Genomic DNA, 18,571 nt, shown 5'->3' on the forward strand with positions numbered 1-18,571 from the left:
ATTAAAACTGTGATAACTTCATTAATATGCAAGCCACGCCCACCAAAACCTTTTCAGTTCTAGCCATTTGAATTCTAAAGATGTCTACCAAATTTGACTGAAATACGTTCAGCCGTTTTTGAGAAAATGGACCAACAGACAGACAGACAGACAGACAGACGGACAGACAGACAGACAGACAGACAGACAGACAGACATCGCTACGACATATGCTCACGTGTGTGAACACGTGAGCAAAAAATGTGCAAAGGTTTCAAGATCCCCTGGTCGTAAGCGTATACTCTGTTACTGGTGCGCTTTGTATTATGGTAGATACGATACACTAAAACACTAACATGCTGTCAACTTTCCAAATGAACAATTCGAGCGGTCGCGGGAAGCTGGCTGATTAAAAGATTTTATATTGATTGCATACACAGCCAGAAAAATGACCGAAAACGGCAACTGATGTGAAAAAAATAGGAAATATGAAAACCACCGAAGGGACAACAAGGCAGTCGAACAACGGCCCGGACCGCGGTCGAGCGAAGTGCAGCAATTTTTTGTCTGTCAATGAAGGTTGAAGCGAGAATCCTCGGTAAAGATTGAAATTAGCCGGGAATCTTGGTTGGTTGAACGTTGAGCTGTCATTTGATGAGCTTCGATTTAATTTTTTGGTAAATTTGCCCTAAATCGTTTTACAAGAAACACTTTCAGCAAAAGCTATGTATACTGATAGTTTATTATATTACTTGGTATGGACATTGCTGTACACAGTCACATAGCAAAAGTTTATCCACACCACAAAAAGATGATCATCTGCATCGTTTTAAAAATTAATATCAATGTCTCTCACAAGAAAACATTAGCAGAACCAACAGCTTCATTTTCTTATACTTGCATATTTAAATTCTCAGTAACTTTTGAGAGTGGGTAACTACGAGCAAAAGACTTTTAATCTGAACATAGAAACAAATGAGCTATTAAACTTAAGTGGTAGGTCACAGAATCTATATTTTTGAGGGCATCTGTAAGATAAAATATCACGTTTCCATAAGAATTGACACAAATATCAGCTACGTAATGCAATAATAACAAGGTGATATATATATATATATATATATATATATATATATATATATATATATATATATATATATATATATATATATACATACCTTTATACCAATTCCACTGAAACTGTGCTGTTTCCTGCGTGAGAGCACGAATTTCTTCAATGGTCCTTCGTATCTTACGACATGTTGGTTCATTTTTATCAGTCAGGGTAATCTCGAACATGTTGACTTCAGCACCACACTTCAAAACGACGGTGACACTAATTCCGTATATAATAATTTTTGCGTTTTCCAAATCCTGGTGAAATCAAGAGAAAGATAAAATCATAAAGTACACAGTTTGTAACATTGGAATCAATTTAAATAATCGGCAAACCGAGCACAATGTAATAGTTTAACCAATGTAAGTCCTTCAGTTTTAGAGATATAATTGTTGTTGCATTGCTTAAGAGCTGTTTCGGAGATCTTTTGCGATATGTTTAACGTGTTATATGTTTACTGTTGTATATGATAATGATACATGAATGCTGACACCCGAAATGTACTTCTTTGTCTCAATTACTGATGCAACAGACCTGCTTTTCGTGTTGCTTTATCATTGTGTAGCAGTACTTCAGGCAGCGCATGTCTCCATCATGTAGTCGCTCTTTCGACGTTTCTAACTGCCGTATAATGTCGTGGATATGTTCGTAGCTGATGCATGGTTGACAATCCTTCTTGATTTCTAAGGAGAAATACATTGAAAGACAATGTGCATTGATCTTACAGCAATAAAGCGTAACCATAAACAATCGCATGCCTTGTTGCAAAAGATAAGTTATTGCTATTTGTCGAAGTCAGATTTAAGAATCAGACATGTGATATGTAGTGTCATCCACTCAGTCTTCGCTCTCTTTCCTAAGAACTTGGAATCCTTGATTTTAATACGGTGAGAGCCAGAAAGTTGACGGAAATCGGTCAGACTTTTATCGACTTCCGTTTACTTATAAAATCAAGTGAAACTTAAAGTTGTCGGACATTGTTTTCCTATCATATAAAAGTCGATTAACAAAATGTAGTGACAATTTAAATGTACAATTAATTCACACCCCAAGTGTAAAATTCGCATCTATTAGTAAATATCTTTCATAAATTTAGATTGGCCTTAATTTTTTTAAAATAAAACTGTTGCTTTAATCTGAAGATTTGCGGGCCTCTGCGACAGGAAACCATTTGCTTTCGTAACATTAGCACAATGCCACTGTGTGAGTTCGAAACCCATGTTTGGAAGACATGCATTGTACTTTCCGCCAATGTGTAAGTGCATTAGCAGGAGATGATGCAAATCTGACGTTTACCTTTGCCAAATGTTAAGAATTTAGGTCATGTGATTATTATGCTCAAGAAGTCTGACTCTAACCATGAATGGCAGAATAGCATAGGAGTTTACCTCTTTTGCTTTGACAAACTGCAACGGCCTTTCCTTCGTATTTCCAATAATACAGACCATTGTCATTCAAGACAGGGTCATTCTTGTCATTCAGAGTCACTTCAAACAGATTAGATTTTTCCCCCGAATAAAATTCAACCTTAATATTCTCTCCATACACCATGAGACGAGCATCTTCGAAATCCTATCCATTTACAAACAAAAAATAACCATGAGTGAAAATGCCATACTAACCATACCGACCTTTCAAAACAAGACGGTAAGTACGTGGTCGGAGACATAGTACAACATTACAATTCTATGGCACTGATGATATTTTAATGTGACATACACGGCAATTTAAATAAAATTAAAGCTGCAAGCAGTGTTAACTGTGCCAAAGCTTACATGCACCTGTAACCAATTTCATGAGTCCAAATGGTCAGCCGAAATTACAGATTTACATAGTCAATATCAGGTTAAAGGTCATTCAAGGCCATCCTAAATCTTCCTAATTTCGGAACAAATTTTTGTCTAGTACTAATTCATACCCGCGGAAAACAAGACTTCTAGCCCCATCATTAAGCTTATAATGACATACCAAAATACCTAATGAGCTTAATTACTTATTAAGAGGCAATGTCCACAAAATGTCTGATTCCATCTACTACCTGAGCTTTAACTCTCTATCTGTTCGTGGGATATCGGAAGATGAGATTGCGCTTAAGTTGATTAAGATTGTGCCATATTGATGGATATAAAAGTAGCCCCGAAGCTGTACTATTGCTATTTCGTATATTCCCATGTACGTGAAATTGGGTCGAAGTTAACCAGGGTCATTCAAAACTTGAGATAGTTTGTAATACTTTTCAATATGTTACATAAACCATACGTCTAAGACTGGCAATTTTACTTGCTGAGATACATAAAAGTAGGTCAAGGTCATCCAAACTTTTGGAGGGAAGGTTTGGTGCCATCCTGGTCAATATTCACAAAACGAAAATCTCTAGCCCTTCCACTAAACATAGACCCTTGAGAAAAATGGGGCAGGCAACAGCTGTTGTTTCTTTGTACGATCTAGCTTGGAATATATTAAGTTTATTTGCCAAGCGGTCCCCGACAACAACACTTCGTACGTACATTTAATCTCATTAACGATCAAACTGACGTTGTGCATATGTACACTTTGCTCTTGAATGGCACGTTCCGAGCAATGGCACAGAGATTTTTTTTTATACCAGTCATGTGAATGTTCTGGTAACGATAAAGATCACGGTTTGGATTCTAGCCGAAGCCAACCGGAAAACACCAGACAATAAAAACAGTGTACATTTAGCCATAGACGCAACAAAAAACTCTTGCCAGGTATCGACATCTAAAGTTTACATTCCCTACCAGAAAAATCTCCGATAACAACAAACTTTTACAAGTTAGACAAGTCTACACTTCCTCAGTCCTAAGAAACGAAGATCTGACCTTTGTTTCATCTGTCACGCAAAATTTGACGATAGTCGGGGTATACAAAAATAACTTCTCCATCGGAGCTCAAGTACACGACCTCTAACGTTTTGGTACTGTTTTAGCCTCAAGAAACACCAAAATTTGGATATGCTACACATGTTTACACTCGCAAAGTACTAGAAAAAATATTTTTAACACTTTCTTTCGCTGTCAGGAAGTGAAACCTTGCGATAAATCGGGACTCAACAACGCTTGGTGGAGTCAGAAGCGATAAGATAGACAAGCATTTATACAAAGCTAAACGCTGTCCTTGCAAATTTGGCCGTTTACAGTTTTCAAGCAACAACATTTCAGTAGTTAACGTAGATACTTTACCGAATCATGGAACGCTCCTCAGACAGAAAATATTCCGACGGTTAAAAAATTGAAGAAACGAGGGAAAATTGGGAGATACACGGATGATTGCGGACTGAAAACAACTCTGTGATGTCAACTGCTGCTAAGTCTGGAACTGCAGTGATATGTTTTTCGGATTTGTATTCGACACTTTGTCACTTTACAGCTGCATACTGACTCCCTGCTGACTTCTATACGCATCGAACCTCGCTACGAATATGTAAAAATACTTTAAAACCATTTTGACGATTTTTTCTCAAAATACTTGTAACACTTTTCTTTCTGAAAATGAACGCACGGGTGATCCGAAATAACTTGTAATCCGAAAACATTATTACTGTATACCCGCATGCAGTGTCTATGAACCGGACGTCATGCAGTCAATCACGCCCAGCACCATTCCGTCCCTCACCCATTACACATCATAATTATTCAAAGTAGGATCGTACTTTGCTAATCAAAAGTCCCTTTGATCTTTACAGCATTTGCTTGTCCTTTTTTTCTCGAGGGTCTATGAAAAGTAGGTCAAAGGTCATTCAAGGTTATCCTAGAAATTTGGCAAACCAAACACATCATTTGAATAATAACGCATTTGGAACTAATTTGGGATAATTTGATAGTGTTGTAACGTTGGTTTCATCTGGAAAAGTAAGCTCATCTGCTTTTTTTGCAATACACATGTTTTTAGATAATTTGGAACATTGCAACTTTCAGCTAAAGGGTACCTAACATTTTTGATAAATGTTAACAATACAAAGTTCCGATTCTCGAAAATTAGTTCCAATCGTGTTTCATATTCTTTAAATATCATTTCATGGTTCTGGTAAGTTTTTTTATAAATGACAACATGGCGATGAAACCTTGCGATCACTTACAACGCACTTAACAGTAACGTAAGTGCTGAAAATACAAATACAGCAAGTACTAAAAGTATCGATTGTCATAATGTAAGCTCGAATGGTGCATTATTTCTTGAGAAAGGGGTGTTACATATTATTTCCTGATGAATGTATAGATTTTTTTTAATAAATAGCTGTATGGCGCCAAACCAGGCGACAAATTGCAACACCTTTCTCAAAGTTGCGAGTACACATAGCAACGGTGACATTGGAAACATTTCAGCTCAAATGGCTTGCCGGTTCTGAAAAAGACAATTTTGTAGATTAAATGTTGATTTTCTAAAAGTCAAAATATGTTGGCTAAAGTCGGGTGACCGCTTGCGACATTTATGCACAAACTTTAAAGCCCAAATAGTGCTAACTTTTCACAATTTTACCTTTGAATTTACCTGTTCTCCCTGTTTATCGGTATTTGAACGTTTTTCAATGAAGAAATAAGCATCAATTTGCTGCTTTCGAAGCACTAAATATTACCTCTTCGCACGGGTTTGTTGACAAAATTTATGTTGCGCAAATGACAGAGAACACTGAGCCGTGTGAACTGTGAACTGCAAAACAATGGAGGGAGACTAAACTTACACCAGGTCTGTAGGCAAATTTTTGTAATCTGAAAACAGAGTAAATTGCAAGAATACACTTCAGCAGACTGTGGCGTAAGTGGTCAGGTGATCGCGAAATTGAAGAAATATACTCTATTATGCGGTGTATGCGATTGAGGCTACATTAACTGCTTCCGAATAAAGCCAAGCGACTCGGGTTTTTGTGGAAGGACTGTGGGAAGACGTACAATGAACGATGCAGATATTAGGCAAAAAGTGGGCTAGCATTCTATTTTATGGCAATCTGTACAATACATGATGCTCATAAAGTAAGTTGGACGTGGCGGATCGATCTGGTTGTTCAAAAGCGTAATTTCCGATACCGATGAAAGATGGTGTACGAAAACAAAGTACGGTCGATATTTTGACGGAAATGTAGGTACGAAACTGAAGGTCCGAAATGAAATTTACAGATCCTTTAGCTCAATGCATCAATTTTATAGATTATATGTAAAATATTTAGAATACAGTTCAAAACTTCCCGTTATCGCTTGAAGAAGAAGAAGAAGAAGAAGAAGAAGAAGAAGCAGAAGAAGAAGAAGTAGACCAAAACCATTAAGGTCGCACTCCCACATGGGCTCCTAATAGCAACACGATTAATACTAATTTAGGGTAATTGAATCTTCATATTTTTCAAATTTGTCAATTTTTAGGTGCCCTATAGCTGAATATCTCAATATTACAAATTACTCATAAAAACAAGTGTATAGCGGAAAAGGCATAGCAGATGAGCTTACACTTTTAGATTTAAAAGACGTTACTTCACCATCAAATTATCCCAAATTAGTTCCAATCGTGTTTTTAAACTTACTTCGCTTGGATAGGACTTTAATACGTTGTAGCAATACTGAAGACATATCAAATCGTTTCCGATTGCGGCTGCTTTTAATTGCCCCATTACTTCATGAACATCCTTGAAAGATATTTTCGGAATACATTCCTTTTCAAATTCCATGAACTTCCCGGATGTTCCTGGTAAATCAACATAAAAGGCAAAGCAGGATATTTCATTACGCTTTCAATCAACGAAAGCTTCCCCTTAGCTAGTACTTCTTAATTATTTGTCATTTGTATTTTGTGTCTGTAAACACATTTGTTTGACCAAACATTGTGTGACGATCCTCAAACAAGCTCAGTGACAGTGATCAAAAAGGTTATAAACGAAGAGTAAGTTAAAGACAGAATTCGCAAAGCTACCCTGTGCAACATCGATGGCATGGGAGTCTCCCTCCTGCTCTGGTTTAACAGCATTTGAACAGGTGATGGTAACTGGTAAGGTTTCAATCCCATACGTACTTCGATTTATCTGAGGATTGCAGGATGCATGAAACTTAAGTAATATATTTCATTATTTGGTACTTGAAGTAATTTGGTTGTTTATTTAAAACGCTCTGCTTAGCATCGAGCACTGTAATTTCCCGCGAGGTCATCTGTATACTTCGATATTAGGGGCTCCTAATTTTATCGGTTGAGCACTCTTGTTTACCTGGGATCTACATCACGTATGGAGCGAATTAGCTGTGACTACTCTACGAAGAGCATACCAATGCCATCGATTAAAGCCTGCATGATAGGATGACAGCTTATTGCGATGTTGACAGCTTTTTTGACGTATTAGGTGGGCTTATATGTACAAGAACTAGAGGGATGAAAATCGTGATGGCAAATATGGATTTAGATCAAGAAGGCAACCACCACAGGTCGAGGAATTGAGATCCTTTGAGGAGGCTGTGTTAAATATGGTGGAAAATATTGAATTCAGGAAGGTGAATGACAACTTCCAAAGAAAACTCAAATCCGACATCCGTGAAATCAAGAAATCGGGGAAGATTTGTGTCCCTGCTGACAAGACAAGTAACTTCTACAAGGTTAGTGCTGATTGTTATCAGAAGCTGTTACGGGAGAACATAACACAGTCATACAAGTTAGCGAACGACAGCGTTTACAACGTAAGTAATAGTGAGGCGAAAGAAATAGCAAGTGAACTCAATATGGCGGAAAGGATGGACACACTTGCTAAGCGTCAGCTCTTCATTACATTGACATATCACAAAGAAAACTTCACAAACAACCCATCATGTAGACTTATTAACCTGACCAAGAGCGAGATGGGCAAAGTAAGCAAACAGTTACTTGACACAATCAACAATGATATTAGATCACGTACATATGTGAACCAATGGAGGAACTCTTCAGTTGTCATTGACTGGTTTAAGAGAATACGGGATAAATCAAAATGTGGCTTCATTACATTTGGCATTGTCAGCTTCTATTCATCTATCTCAGAAGATCTCTTACATAGATCGCTTGATTTTGCCAGAAATACACTTCGATTTCTGATGAAGTGGTAGATATCATAATGCACTCGAGAAAGACCCTTTCTTTGATGACTTAAACCCTGAATTGAAAGAGAGAATAAGGATTTATTCGATATGGCAATGGGAAGCTTAGATGGTGCTGTCATATGCGAACTGGTGGGTCTATATATACTTAGCACGCTCGCCAAGAAGTATGATAAAGATCAGATCGAGATGACGGGCTTGGTGTACTAAAAATATCATGGCCAGCAGGGCGGAAAAGATAAAAAAGGAAACCACAAAGAGATTTCGTGAATTTGGCCTGAGAATCACGATTTAGACAAACCTGAAGATAACGTTCTTGGATGTGACATTTAATCTGAACGACGGCAAGTTATATCCGTACCGTAAACCAAACGACCGAACAATATGTCCATAAGCAGTCTAATCACCCGGCAACTATTATTAAAGACATATCTGACGCAATAAGCAAACGAATCTCAACAATCTCAGGCACCATCGAGAGGTCAATACAATACAGCGCTGAATACAAGCAGATACACCGTGCAAATTAAATATGTCAAGACCAACCAATCAGCAAGCAGAAACAATAACAAGAAACTTAACATCACGAGGTTCAATCCCCCTTTCAGCAAGAACATTGAAAAAAATATTAGCAAGAAATTTCTTCAACTTGTTGACAAACACTTTCCGAAGGGGTCTAAGCTTCACAAGATCTTCAACAGGAACACAATTACAGTGAGTTACAGCTGTATGAAGAATATGGGAAGTATAATCAAATCGCATAATAAGAGGGTAATCACCAGAGATCAGCGTAAGGATCAACCGGATGATTGTAATTACAGGGTCAAGTCGGCATGCCCCCTGAAGGGTAAATGTCAGGTCAAAGGCGTGGTTTACAAGGCCAAAGTATCACTGGAGGACAACGCAAAGAAGGTTTACATCGGCCTCACTGATAACACCTTCACGACGCGCAACACCATCCACATGCAATCGTTCCGTAACAAGAGATACAGGAACAATACCAAGTTGTCAGAGTATGTATGAACTTGAAAAGTAAGGACCAAGTCTTCGACTTTTCGTGGTCAATCATTGACAAAGCACCGAGCCACTCTAGCATAACCAAGCGATGTAATCTTTGTATATCAAAAAAGCTGCACATTGTCAATGCTGACAAATCTACACTGTTAAACTACGCTCTGAGTTGGTTTCAAAATATTCACAGCTTAATGCTCCCATTGTCAGGTAAGAGCTCCTGTAATTACACCATACTGTCACTTAGTAATTTTCTCTGACACGTAACGTTTCGTACGAAAAATACCACTGTAACTCACTCTGTGTTGAAACTTTTTGTACTGTATCACCTGAGGAAGTCCTACTTTTAGGACGAAACGTTGTATATATATTATATATATATATATATATATATATATATATATATATATATATATATATATATATATATATATATATATATATAAAGTACATTTGTAGTGCGCCTAATCTCTGAACAGAGCTCTAGGCGCAATAGTGACTATACAATATAACAGAGGAAATGTTGAACCACCGGGACTGGAGACTACGTAAACGAAAAAGGATAAACTACTGTTTAAAGAGAAAAGTCTTGAGGGAACGGCGGAAGGAAAGGGTAGAGTTGGAGTGGCGAAGGTCAGAAGGAAGTTTGTTCCATAATGCAGGGCCAATGTAAGAGAAAGATCTCTCGCCAAAAGTCTTTGTGGAAACTCTTGGAATACTGAGAAGTCGAGAATCTGAGGAAGAGCGGAGTTGTCTTTTTGGAGTGTATTGATGTAGAAGTTCAGAGAGATATTGCGGTCCTGTGCCCGCAAGTGAATTGAAGCAAGTAGATACAACTTTGTAGTGGATACGAGAACTAATAGGCAGCCAGTGTAATTTTTGCAAAAGGGGTTGAACATGATCATACTTTTTAGCATTACAGACGAGACGAGCGGCAGCATTTTGCACTCTTTGCAACTTGTCTATAAGCTGTTTAGGGCAACCAGAAAGGAGACAATTGCAATAATCTAAACGAGACAGAACAAGTGCAGAGACCAACGTTTGAGTAGCCTGTACGGAGAGAAGGTGACGAATAGAGCTAATTTGTCTAATTTGAATGTATGCAGCTTTACAAATATTCTGCACATGTTCACACATATTCATGTTAGAGTCAAGTGTGACTCCTAAGTTTTTGACACTGGGGGCGAAAATTATATCAAAATCGCCAAGAATTATGGATGAAGGGAGAGATGATTTGGCAGCTTGTCTGGGTGAAGATATAAGTATTGCCTCTGTTTTACTGTCATTCAACTGGAGTTTATACGGTATATATATATATATATATATATATATATATATATATATATATATATATATATATATATATATATATATATATATATATATATATACAGAGAATCTAGGAACTTGTAGTTGTCACTCTACAGGCTGTTTCATGCGCTAAGCAATCATCAGGAGTGAGGATATAGCGGGAATGGGACTGTTTATATTGTGTTGCAGGTGAGTATGCATATTCAAATAAGCGGATGCGGCCAATGGCAGGTCAGTTATTAATGAGGAGGAATTTGCTGCGGTGTCTGCATTTTGAGATTAATTCTGCTCGTTTGTTGAGGGTTGATTTGCTGTCTGAATAAATTATATGGAGTTTTTCTGTTATGCAAAGGTTGCAGCGTTTGGTTTTATTTGAATAGGGGGAGCTCTGTCAATAATTGACCATTTGATATCGTAGTTTCTGTTGTTGTCTTTGAGTTTCCATATGAATTTTGAGAGTTCTGTGCTATTTTTGTGCTTGGGTGTCTTGAATGTATACTTGTGATACGTGTATCTTTGTTTGAAGGTTGAGTCCGTGAGTCCAATGTAGTGTTTCTGATCGTTGTTTGTGGTGACAGTGGCTTTGTATATTACTGAAGAGGTGAGGCAGTTTCCTGAAAGTGGACAATCGTCTTTTTTGCGGCAGTTGCACAGCTTCTCTTGTTCCCTGTCTTTATGTAGTATTTGGTTGTTGTGGGCTTTGATTATGCTGCCCATATTTCTGGAGCAACTGTAGCTTACTTTTACGTTGTTTTTGTTGAAGAGCTTGTGTAGACGGTGGCCTTCTGGAAAGTGGATCTTAATCAAGTTCAGGAACGTTCTGCCGATGTTAGTTTTCACTGCCTTGTTGAACGGGGGTTGTACCAAATGATTCGTCTGCTTCGTTTTCTTTTGTTTTCGTTGCTTGGTGACGGGGGCTCGTACTTCATTTTGTATGTGTGTCCACTTTGTTTCAGCGCCTTTTCGAAGTCGGGGGCTGCTTTCTTGAATGTTGCTTCACAATCTGAGATGCTTGATATTCTGCTGTTGACTGAGGTGGGTATTTGTTCCAGGATTGGCGGGGGGTGGTTGGATCGCCTGTCGACGTAGAGAAGCTGGTTGCTTGGTTTGCTGTATGGCTGGTAAGAGGCATTTTCCAGGTTGAATGTTACGTCAAGAAAGTTGGTGATCTTGATGTTCGCTTGGATAGTTATGCGGAGATCAAATGCGTGGAAAATGGAGGCGAGTTCCTTTTTCAGTTTTTCGCACTGTCAAGCTGATTTGCTGCGAACATCAAGATCACCAACTTTCTTGAGCATTGAGCACTATACTTTGCCTGCATTGACAAGCAAACCTTTTTCGTATATATATTATATATATATATATATATATATATATATATATATATATATATATATATATATATATATATATATATATATATACAAAATGTATACAAAAAGCTTTATGCAACCTCTGAAATTGGGCACGTGATTGGGGTATATATATATATATATATATAATATATATATATATATATATATATATATATATAATATATATATATATATATATATATATATATATATATATAAAAATCGGAAGTGAGGATGGTCTCAACAAGACACAACAAAAAGGCTTTCACGGTGACTAGCTTTCGCCCTGCTTACAGGGCATCATCAGGTCCAACTGGAGAACTCAAGTACATGTGTCACTGTTAGGGTTTGAAAGTGCAAAGTATGCAAAATCAATTATGCAAATTGATTTCAGAACAGTCGACGCAAAAACAGGTGTAAATGCAACAATGGAAAGGAACTTGTGAATGAAGGATGACAGTTAAAAGGACAGAGGGGTTTCGGTGTTCAAGCCATCTGGATACATTGTTTTCAACTTTTTTATCCAAAATGTCTCTTTAGAATCCAACATGACGGGGTCTTTGTTTGTGATTTGTTCGATGACGACAACCGCGAGATCACTGTCCGAATGTCCAGATTCATTGAAGTGTGGTGCTACAAGTGGGCTAGTGTTATACTGTCGTCTACGGATACAGCTTCGGTGGCCGGAAAGTCTTTGTTTGACCATATTCCGTGTTTGTCCAATGTACATTAGTTGACATTTTCTGCAGACGATCGAGTAAATTACCCATGATGACGTACACGATAGGTTGCCTCTCACTTTGAATCGTTCTCCCGTTACTTTGCTAGTAAAGGTATCAGTGGTTATCATATATTTACAATTAACGCAACGGTTAGCATTGCAAGGGTGAGATAAAGTTTGGTGCACGAAGTTCTGTGATTTATTGTGGACAAGGATGTCTCCCAAATTCCTGCAGCGACGATATGCTAATAGCGGAGGTGAAGGCATAACTCGTTTCATTGTAGCCGATTTCATTAATATCTTGTGATGTTGTGTCACCATTTTTTTCACATCGGGGCCCAATGGGTTGTAGTCAGTGACGTATGTCAATCGGGATTCAGCTATTATATATTATATATATAGTAACGCTAGATCTAGTTTATGACTTTGTTTTATATATGAATATATATATATATATATATATATATATATATATATATATATATATATATATATATTATATATATATATATATATATACCTTTACCTTTATAACAATCCCACTGAAATTGTGCACTTTCCGGCGCGAGAGCACGAATTTCCTCTATAGTCCTTCGCATCTTACGACATGTTGGTTCATTTTTATCAGTCAGGGTAATCTCGAATATGTTGACTTCAGCACCACACTTCAAAACGACGGTGACACAAATTCCGTATATTATAATTTTTGCGTTCTCCAAATCCTGATGAAATCAACAGAAAGATAAAATCATATATGCGATTTAAATTACAGAGTTTCTCTGTTACATTTGAATCAATTTGAATTATTGGCAAACTGCACACATTATTAGTTGAACCAATTCATGTCCTTCAGTCATAGAGAAATCGTTAACTGTTGTTGCATTGCTTCCAAGGTGTGTCGGGGATCTTTTGGAGATGTTTAATGTGTTATGTGTTTATTGTATAAATGCAATATAAATGCATGATAACACTCATGAATGTATTCCTCTTATCAATTGCTGATGCTACAAACCTGTTTTTCTTGTTCCTTTATGATAGTGTAGCAGTACTTCAGGCACCGCAAATCTCCATCAAGTAATTCCTCTTCCGACGATTCTAAGTTCTGTATAATGCCGTGGATATGTTTGTAGCCGATGCATGGGTGACAATCCACCACGATTGCCAAGGAAGGATAAACTGAAAGACAATGTAAATTGCTGTTAAAGCAATAAGGCTGAACCAAAGGCAAAGGATACCCAGATGCGAAAGGTAAGTTTAAGCTATCAGTCGAAGTCGGATTTAATCATCACACCTGTGTGGTGTAGTCAACTCAGTTTTCACTCTCATTCATAAGAAAATGGAATCTTTATTTTTCATACGGTCAGAGCCAGAAAGCTGACGGGAAACGATCAGAATTTTATCGACTTCGGTTGACGTATGAAATCATGCTAAACTTAAAGTTGCCGGAAATTGATTTTTATCTTATAAAAGTTGGTTAAAGAAATTAAGTGACAATTTTAAAAGTACAACTAATTTAGACGCTTACTTTCAAACTGGTGGATTAAAATCTTCAAAATATATTGACTTTACATGTTATTTATGACATTGTCACAATGTGTCGAGTTGCCACTTACCAGTTTGACAGTGTGAATTAAAGTGACTTCGTTCTCTTCATAATATTTTATACGTTCTTTTTTAATACAAACTGTCAATATTTGACCTTAAAATAATGATAGTATCGCGCAAAATTGAGGAAAATTGTGGTAACAGGACACGACCCCTTGGCTGAATTATTTTCCCGGCCAAATCCGATTTTTCCGCAGACATGCTTAAAGTGTGTTATAATATGCTATTCTGATTAGCACCTTCCTTTAGAATTGGTAAGCGGTCTGGCAGTACCTGCAGGCGTATTGACATATCCATTCGCTGTGCGCGTACTGGATACAGAAATTTTCAGCGTGTGTGAGAAAGAGGGAAGATTAAATGGACGCACTCTTGCTACGCTAAAGGATTACCGATGAAAAACTTAGATCTGGGGAACGTGCAAAAGTGCTTCATTCATTTCGCAAGACCCTTGCACTATTGCAAGACCGAACACTGATCGTTTGTATGATATTGACATGTGTTATAATTTTTGAGATTTAAAGACGATGCAACTAACCAAATGAAGACAGCATTTTGATTATGCATGCTATTGTCACGATCTTTACAAAGTGTTGTTGGTGGTTTTATGCTACTTTATGGGAAAGTGGCTTTTTGATCATGCTTTCCTTGTTAATGCTATAATATGTTTCTAAACGTCGACAGCTAGGATAGGTTTGTAGTTAACGTCTTTTGATACATTGCATTCAACTTGCATTAACATTTTTTTTACTCATTGCATGAAGAGGCATACAAGATTTTTACCTAATTACCGACAGCTGATATTACAAAACTGACGGTATCAGTTTTAGCAGAGAACTCAAATGTTGTCAAGAACAATAAGATAGTCTTCTGACAAAATTCACACATAGGCAGAAGATATATGTCTAACTTGAGATTTTAATCACTAGAGTACATCAAAACTGCTGAAGTTGAGCAGATACATTTTGCGAGCTTGATCACCTCTAGCTCTGTTTTTGTGTGTAAAATTCTTTACATTGATGATAGTTATCACTATAGTTATCATATTATATATTGTTAAGAGTGCCGCAGAATGCTACTATACGTCCTATTTATGAATATGCAAAAGTCGTCGACAAACGTTTTAAGATATCAATCAGCAAAGAAATGTTACCAAAACTCTATTTCATGATATCTCAATTCCATGTAAAGCAAACAAGACAGTCTACTTAAACAGCGAATATTTGAACGAACTCGAAGATTTTACAATCAAACACTCTTACAGTCATTCTTAAGGTAACTATTAGTACTAGGTGGAGGTTGTTTTATCAAGATGGCTCTAACAGTTCATTCATATCGGAAATCCAAAGTTGTTGCCATATCAATAATCACTGATATCTTATTCATGTAATATTTTTAGGTAGGAAATGGTAAAACACCGGATGTACTTCAAGAGTTCATTATGGCGATGTTTTTAAATGTCTTTTTGAACATTTTTACTCAAAATGCAACAACAACGTACGCGGTTTTTGTGCCCGACGAAGGTTATGATGGCCTACGTCATCTTCATCTGTTTTGTCTCGTTTGTTTGGTTGGTGACAAATTGGATTACCATGGTCATTCAGTATGATCTCAAACTTGTTTTCTTCCAAACCAGACTTGAATATTACCGTTACCGTCATTCCTAGTACAGCAATGATGGCGCTACTCAAGACCTTGTTGTAACAGAAAAAAGAATAAAAACATCGTTACATTTAAAACTAAAATTTTATGTGTAGTAAACACATGCGTCTTTCTCACATAGTTCGACAAAGTGATTTTATTCGAAGTTCGGGTTATTTAACGTTTTCAATTAAGAATTCCAAAGTTCACCCACCCCAGCTTCCTTCTCTTCCACAAAGGTGTAACAATACTTCAGGCATCTCACATCACCCTCTGGAATTTCTATTCCAGATGATTCCAACTGCAATATGACATCATGAATGTCCTTCAGACTTATATGCTGAGAACAATTCCGGACGATTTCTGTGTCAGAATAAAATGTGAAATTACTTTGGAACATGTCAAGGTCACCTTGTATATTCACAACCGTGAAAATTCTTCACTCTTACATAGTCAATGCATTTGAATTCTGTGTTATAAATTATGTCTTAGAAGGGGTTTTATTCAGAAACAACACATTCTTCTTTTGATATCTTAAGCGTGGTGTATCATGTTAGCATCACCTGTAAGTTTACATTTGATATTCAAACAAGATAATCAATTCAGCTTGCAGTACATCAACGATTCTGCCCATATCACTACTGAACTTGTGATAAAACAATTACACATTCAAGAGTAAATACTTTTATGCTTTGATTCTTCGCTCTCTTCTGGAATACTGGATATTTTGCGACAAATGGGAGTGTAATTTTCATCCAATGTAATCTCAAATCGGTGTTCAGTACCAGCAGTAAAGACCACCTTTATACGGGTTCCAAATACAGATATCATGGCACTGCTTAGGGTCTGAGAGAGAGAGAGAGGGAGAGAGAGAGAGAGAGAGAGAGAGAGAGAGAGAGAGAGAGAGAGAGAGAGAGAGAGAGAGAGAGAGAGAGAGAGAGAGAGAGAGAGAGAGAGAGAGAGAGAGAGGGAGGGAGGGAGGGAGGGAGAGAGAGAGAGAGAGAGAGGGAGGGAGAGAGAGAGAGAGGGGGGAGAGAGAGACAGACAGAGAGACAGACAGACAGAGAGACAGAGAGACAGACAGACAGACAGACAGACAGATAGACAGACAGAGACAGACAGAAAGATCAAAACTTTTTGAAGAGTGAGAAGCAGATAATTGAAATATATCGCCCATATTTTGTTCTTCTGTCTCGCAAGCAATGACTTCTATCAGAACGTGTTCCTCTTATAGCTTTGTATATAAATCAATCACTGCTCGAACCATACACACAAAAGGCGTGGTCCAGTATGTCTTCTGTCTGTCCATATCTCAATAGAAGCCATAAGGAATATACTCACTTTAATATCATACTTTTCTATCACTTTAAAACAATGCCTCAGGCAGATACGGTCGATAGGTTCAAGGCCTTCAGGCGATTCCTGGAATAACTTAATAACGTCACTTATATTTTTAGCCGAGATGTAGGGATGACACTCTTCGATATGTGGCCTCTTACTAGGAACTACTTCTGGAAAAGAGAAAAGATTTCCCAAAATCGAACGAAACGTGTGAAAAACTGATTCCATATATATATATATGTTATTACTTGAGGAACACTGATATGTATAAAACTATTCTAATATATACATATATATATATATATATATATATATATATATATATATATATATATATATATATATATATATATATATATATATATATATATATATATATATATTAGAATAATTTTATACATATCAGTGTTCCTCAAGTATTAAACATGAAAATTTTCCTTAGGCTGATACACGATCATCAGAGAACTAGTGATTCTGAAACACTGTTTTTTCCAAGCAAAGATACGACTTCTGTCAGTCTATCTATCAGACATTTTCTGTCAATTTTCTGTATTTTCATTTACGAAGCATTTCATAAGAGAAACAGAGAGAGAGAATGAGAGAGAGAGAGGAGAAAGGCAGACAGACAGACAGACAGAGACAGAGACAGACAGACATAGAGGAGAGATATATATTTCGGAAACATTTTAGCCCCAGGTATTCATAAAAGAACTTAAACACTCTCATGATCGGGTAACAGTTTTCGGGTATGATACGCCAAGAGTTGCCACAATCCGCAATTATAGGTAATGGGACGAGGTAATATATTAGGTGAAAAGTAATAGAATGAGCGACGAGTCATAATCAAGAAAAAATTCAAATTTCATGAGTGAAGAGAGTTGATAGCTTATCGACAATAATGATTAAACTGCAGCCAAAGTGCTTATTTGATATGCTAAGGTTGTTTGGGAGAACTCGTCTGGTGAACTTTCAAGGACGTCTTTGTCTTATGTGATTACATTAAAGCACTCTGAAGTGGAAACCATGACAGCATGAACTGTATTGCTATCGTATCAGGGTGAAGCCTAGAAATGATTACTGACTCAGTATAGCGTCTGTATAAAGTTTTTCATGACATTCACCTCATACTACACTATGAGTAAGTTCAAGTAATATTTTCCATTCTCAAATCAAAGAAAGACAAACAATTTTACCTTTATCGGTATCCCAGTCAAATAAAGCGCTTTTCTGTGCAAGACCATGGATTTCCCCAATGGTTTTTCGCATCTCGCGGCATATTGGTTCATTTTGATCATTCAAGGTAATCTCGAATACGTTGACTTCAATACCACACTTCAGAACGACGGTAACACTTCTTCCGTAGACTGTGATTTTTGCGTTTTCCAAAACCTATAAAATCCATGGACATCTAATTAAATTTTAACATCTT

At 37.1% G+C, this 18,571-nt stretch overlaps 1 protein-coding gene across 1 annotated transcript in view; it reads right to left on the reverse strand.

The window, feature by feature from the left end:
* The window catches only part of LOC139131304 (uncharacterized), a 29,776-nt gene extending 11,251 nt beyond the window's left edge, over nt 1-18,525 (reverse strand). Inside the window, exons 1-11 of the mRNA XM_070697312.1 lie at nt 18,336-18,525; nt 17,143-17,312; nt 16,485-16,647; nt 16,016-16,164; nt 15,662-15,854; nt 13,571-13,734; nt 13,085-13,280; nt 6,630-6,790; nt 2,485-2,668; nt 1,631-1,779; nt 1,158-1,353 (exon numbers count right to left, since the gene is read on the reverse strand). Of these exons, the coding sequence (XP_070553413.1) occupies nt 1,158-1,353; nt 1,631-1,779; nt 2,485-2,668; nt 6,630-6,790; nt 13,085-13,280; nt 13,571-13,734; nt 15,662-15,854; nt 16,016-16,164; nt 16,485-16,647; nt 17,143-17,312; nt 18,336-18,408 (1,798 nt within the window). The 5' untranslated portion in view covers nt 18,409-18,525. The remainder of the gene's footprint in view (nt 1-1,157; nt 1,354-1,630; nt 1,780-2,484; nt 2,669-6,629; nt 6,791-13,084; nt 13,281-13,570; nt 13,735-15,661; nt 15,855-16,015; nt 16,165-16,484; nt 16,648-17,142; nt 17,313-18,335) is intronic.
* Nucleotides 18,526-18,571: the final 46 nt, after the last annotated feature.

This window comes from Ptychodera flava, chromosome 4 (assembly GCF_041260155.1).
Source record: "Ptychodera flava strain L36383 chromosome 4, AS_Pfla_20210202, whole genome shotgun sequence".
Lineage (NCBI taxonomy): Eukaryota > Metazoa > Hemichordata > Enteropneusta > Ptychoderidae > Ptychodera > Ptychodera flava.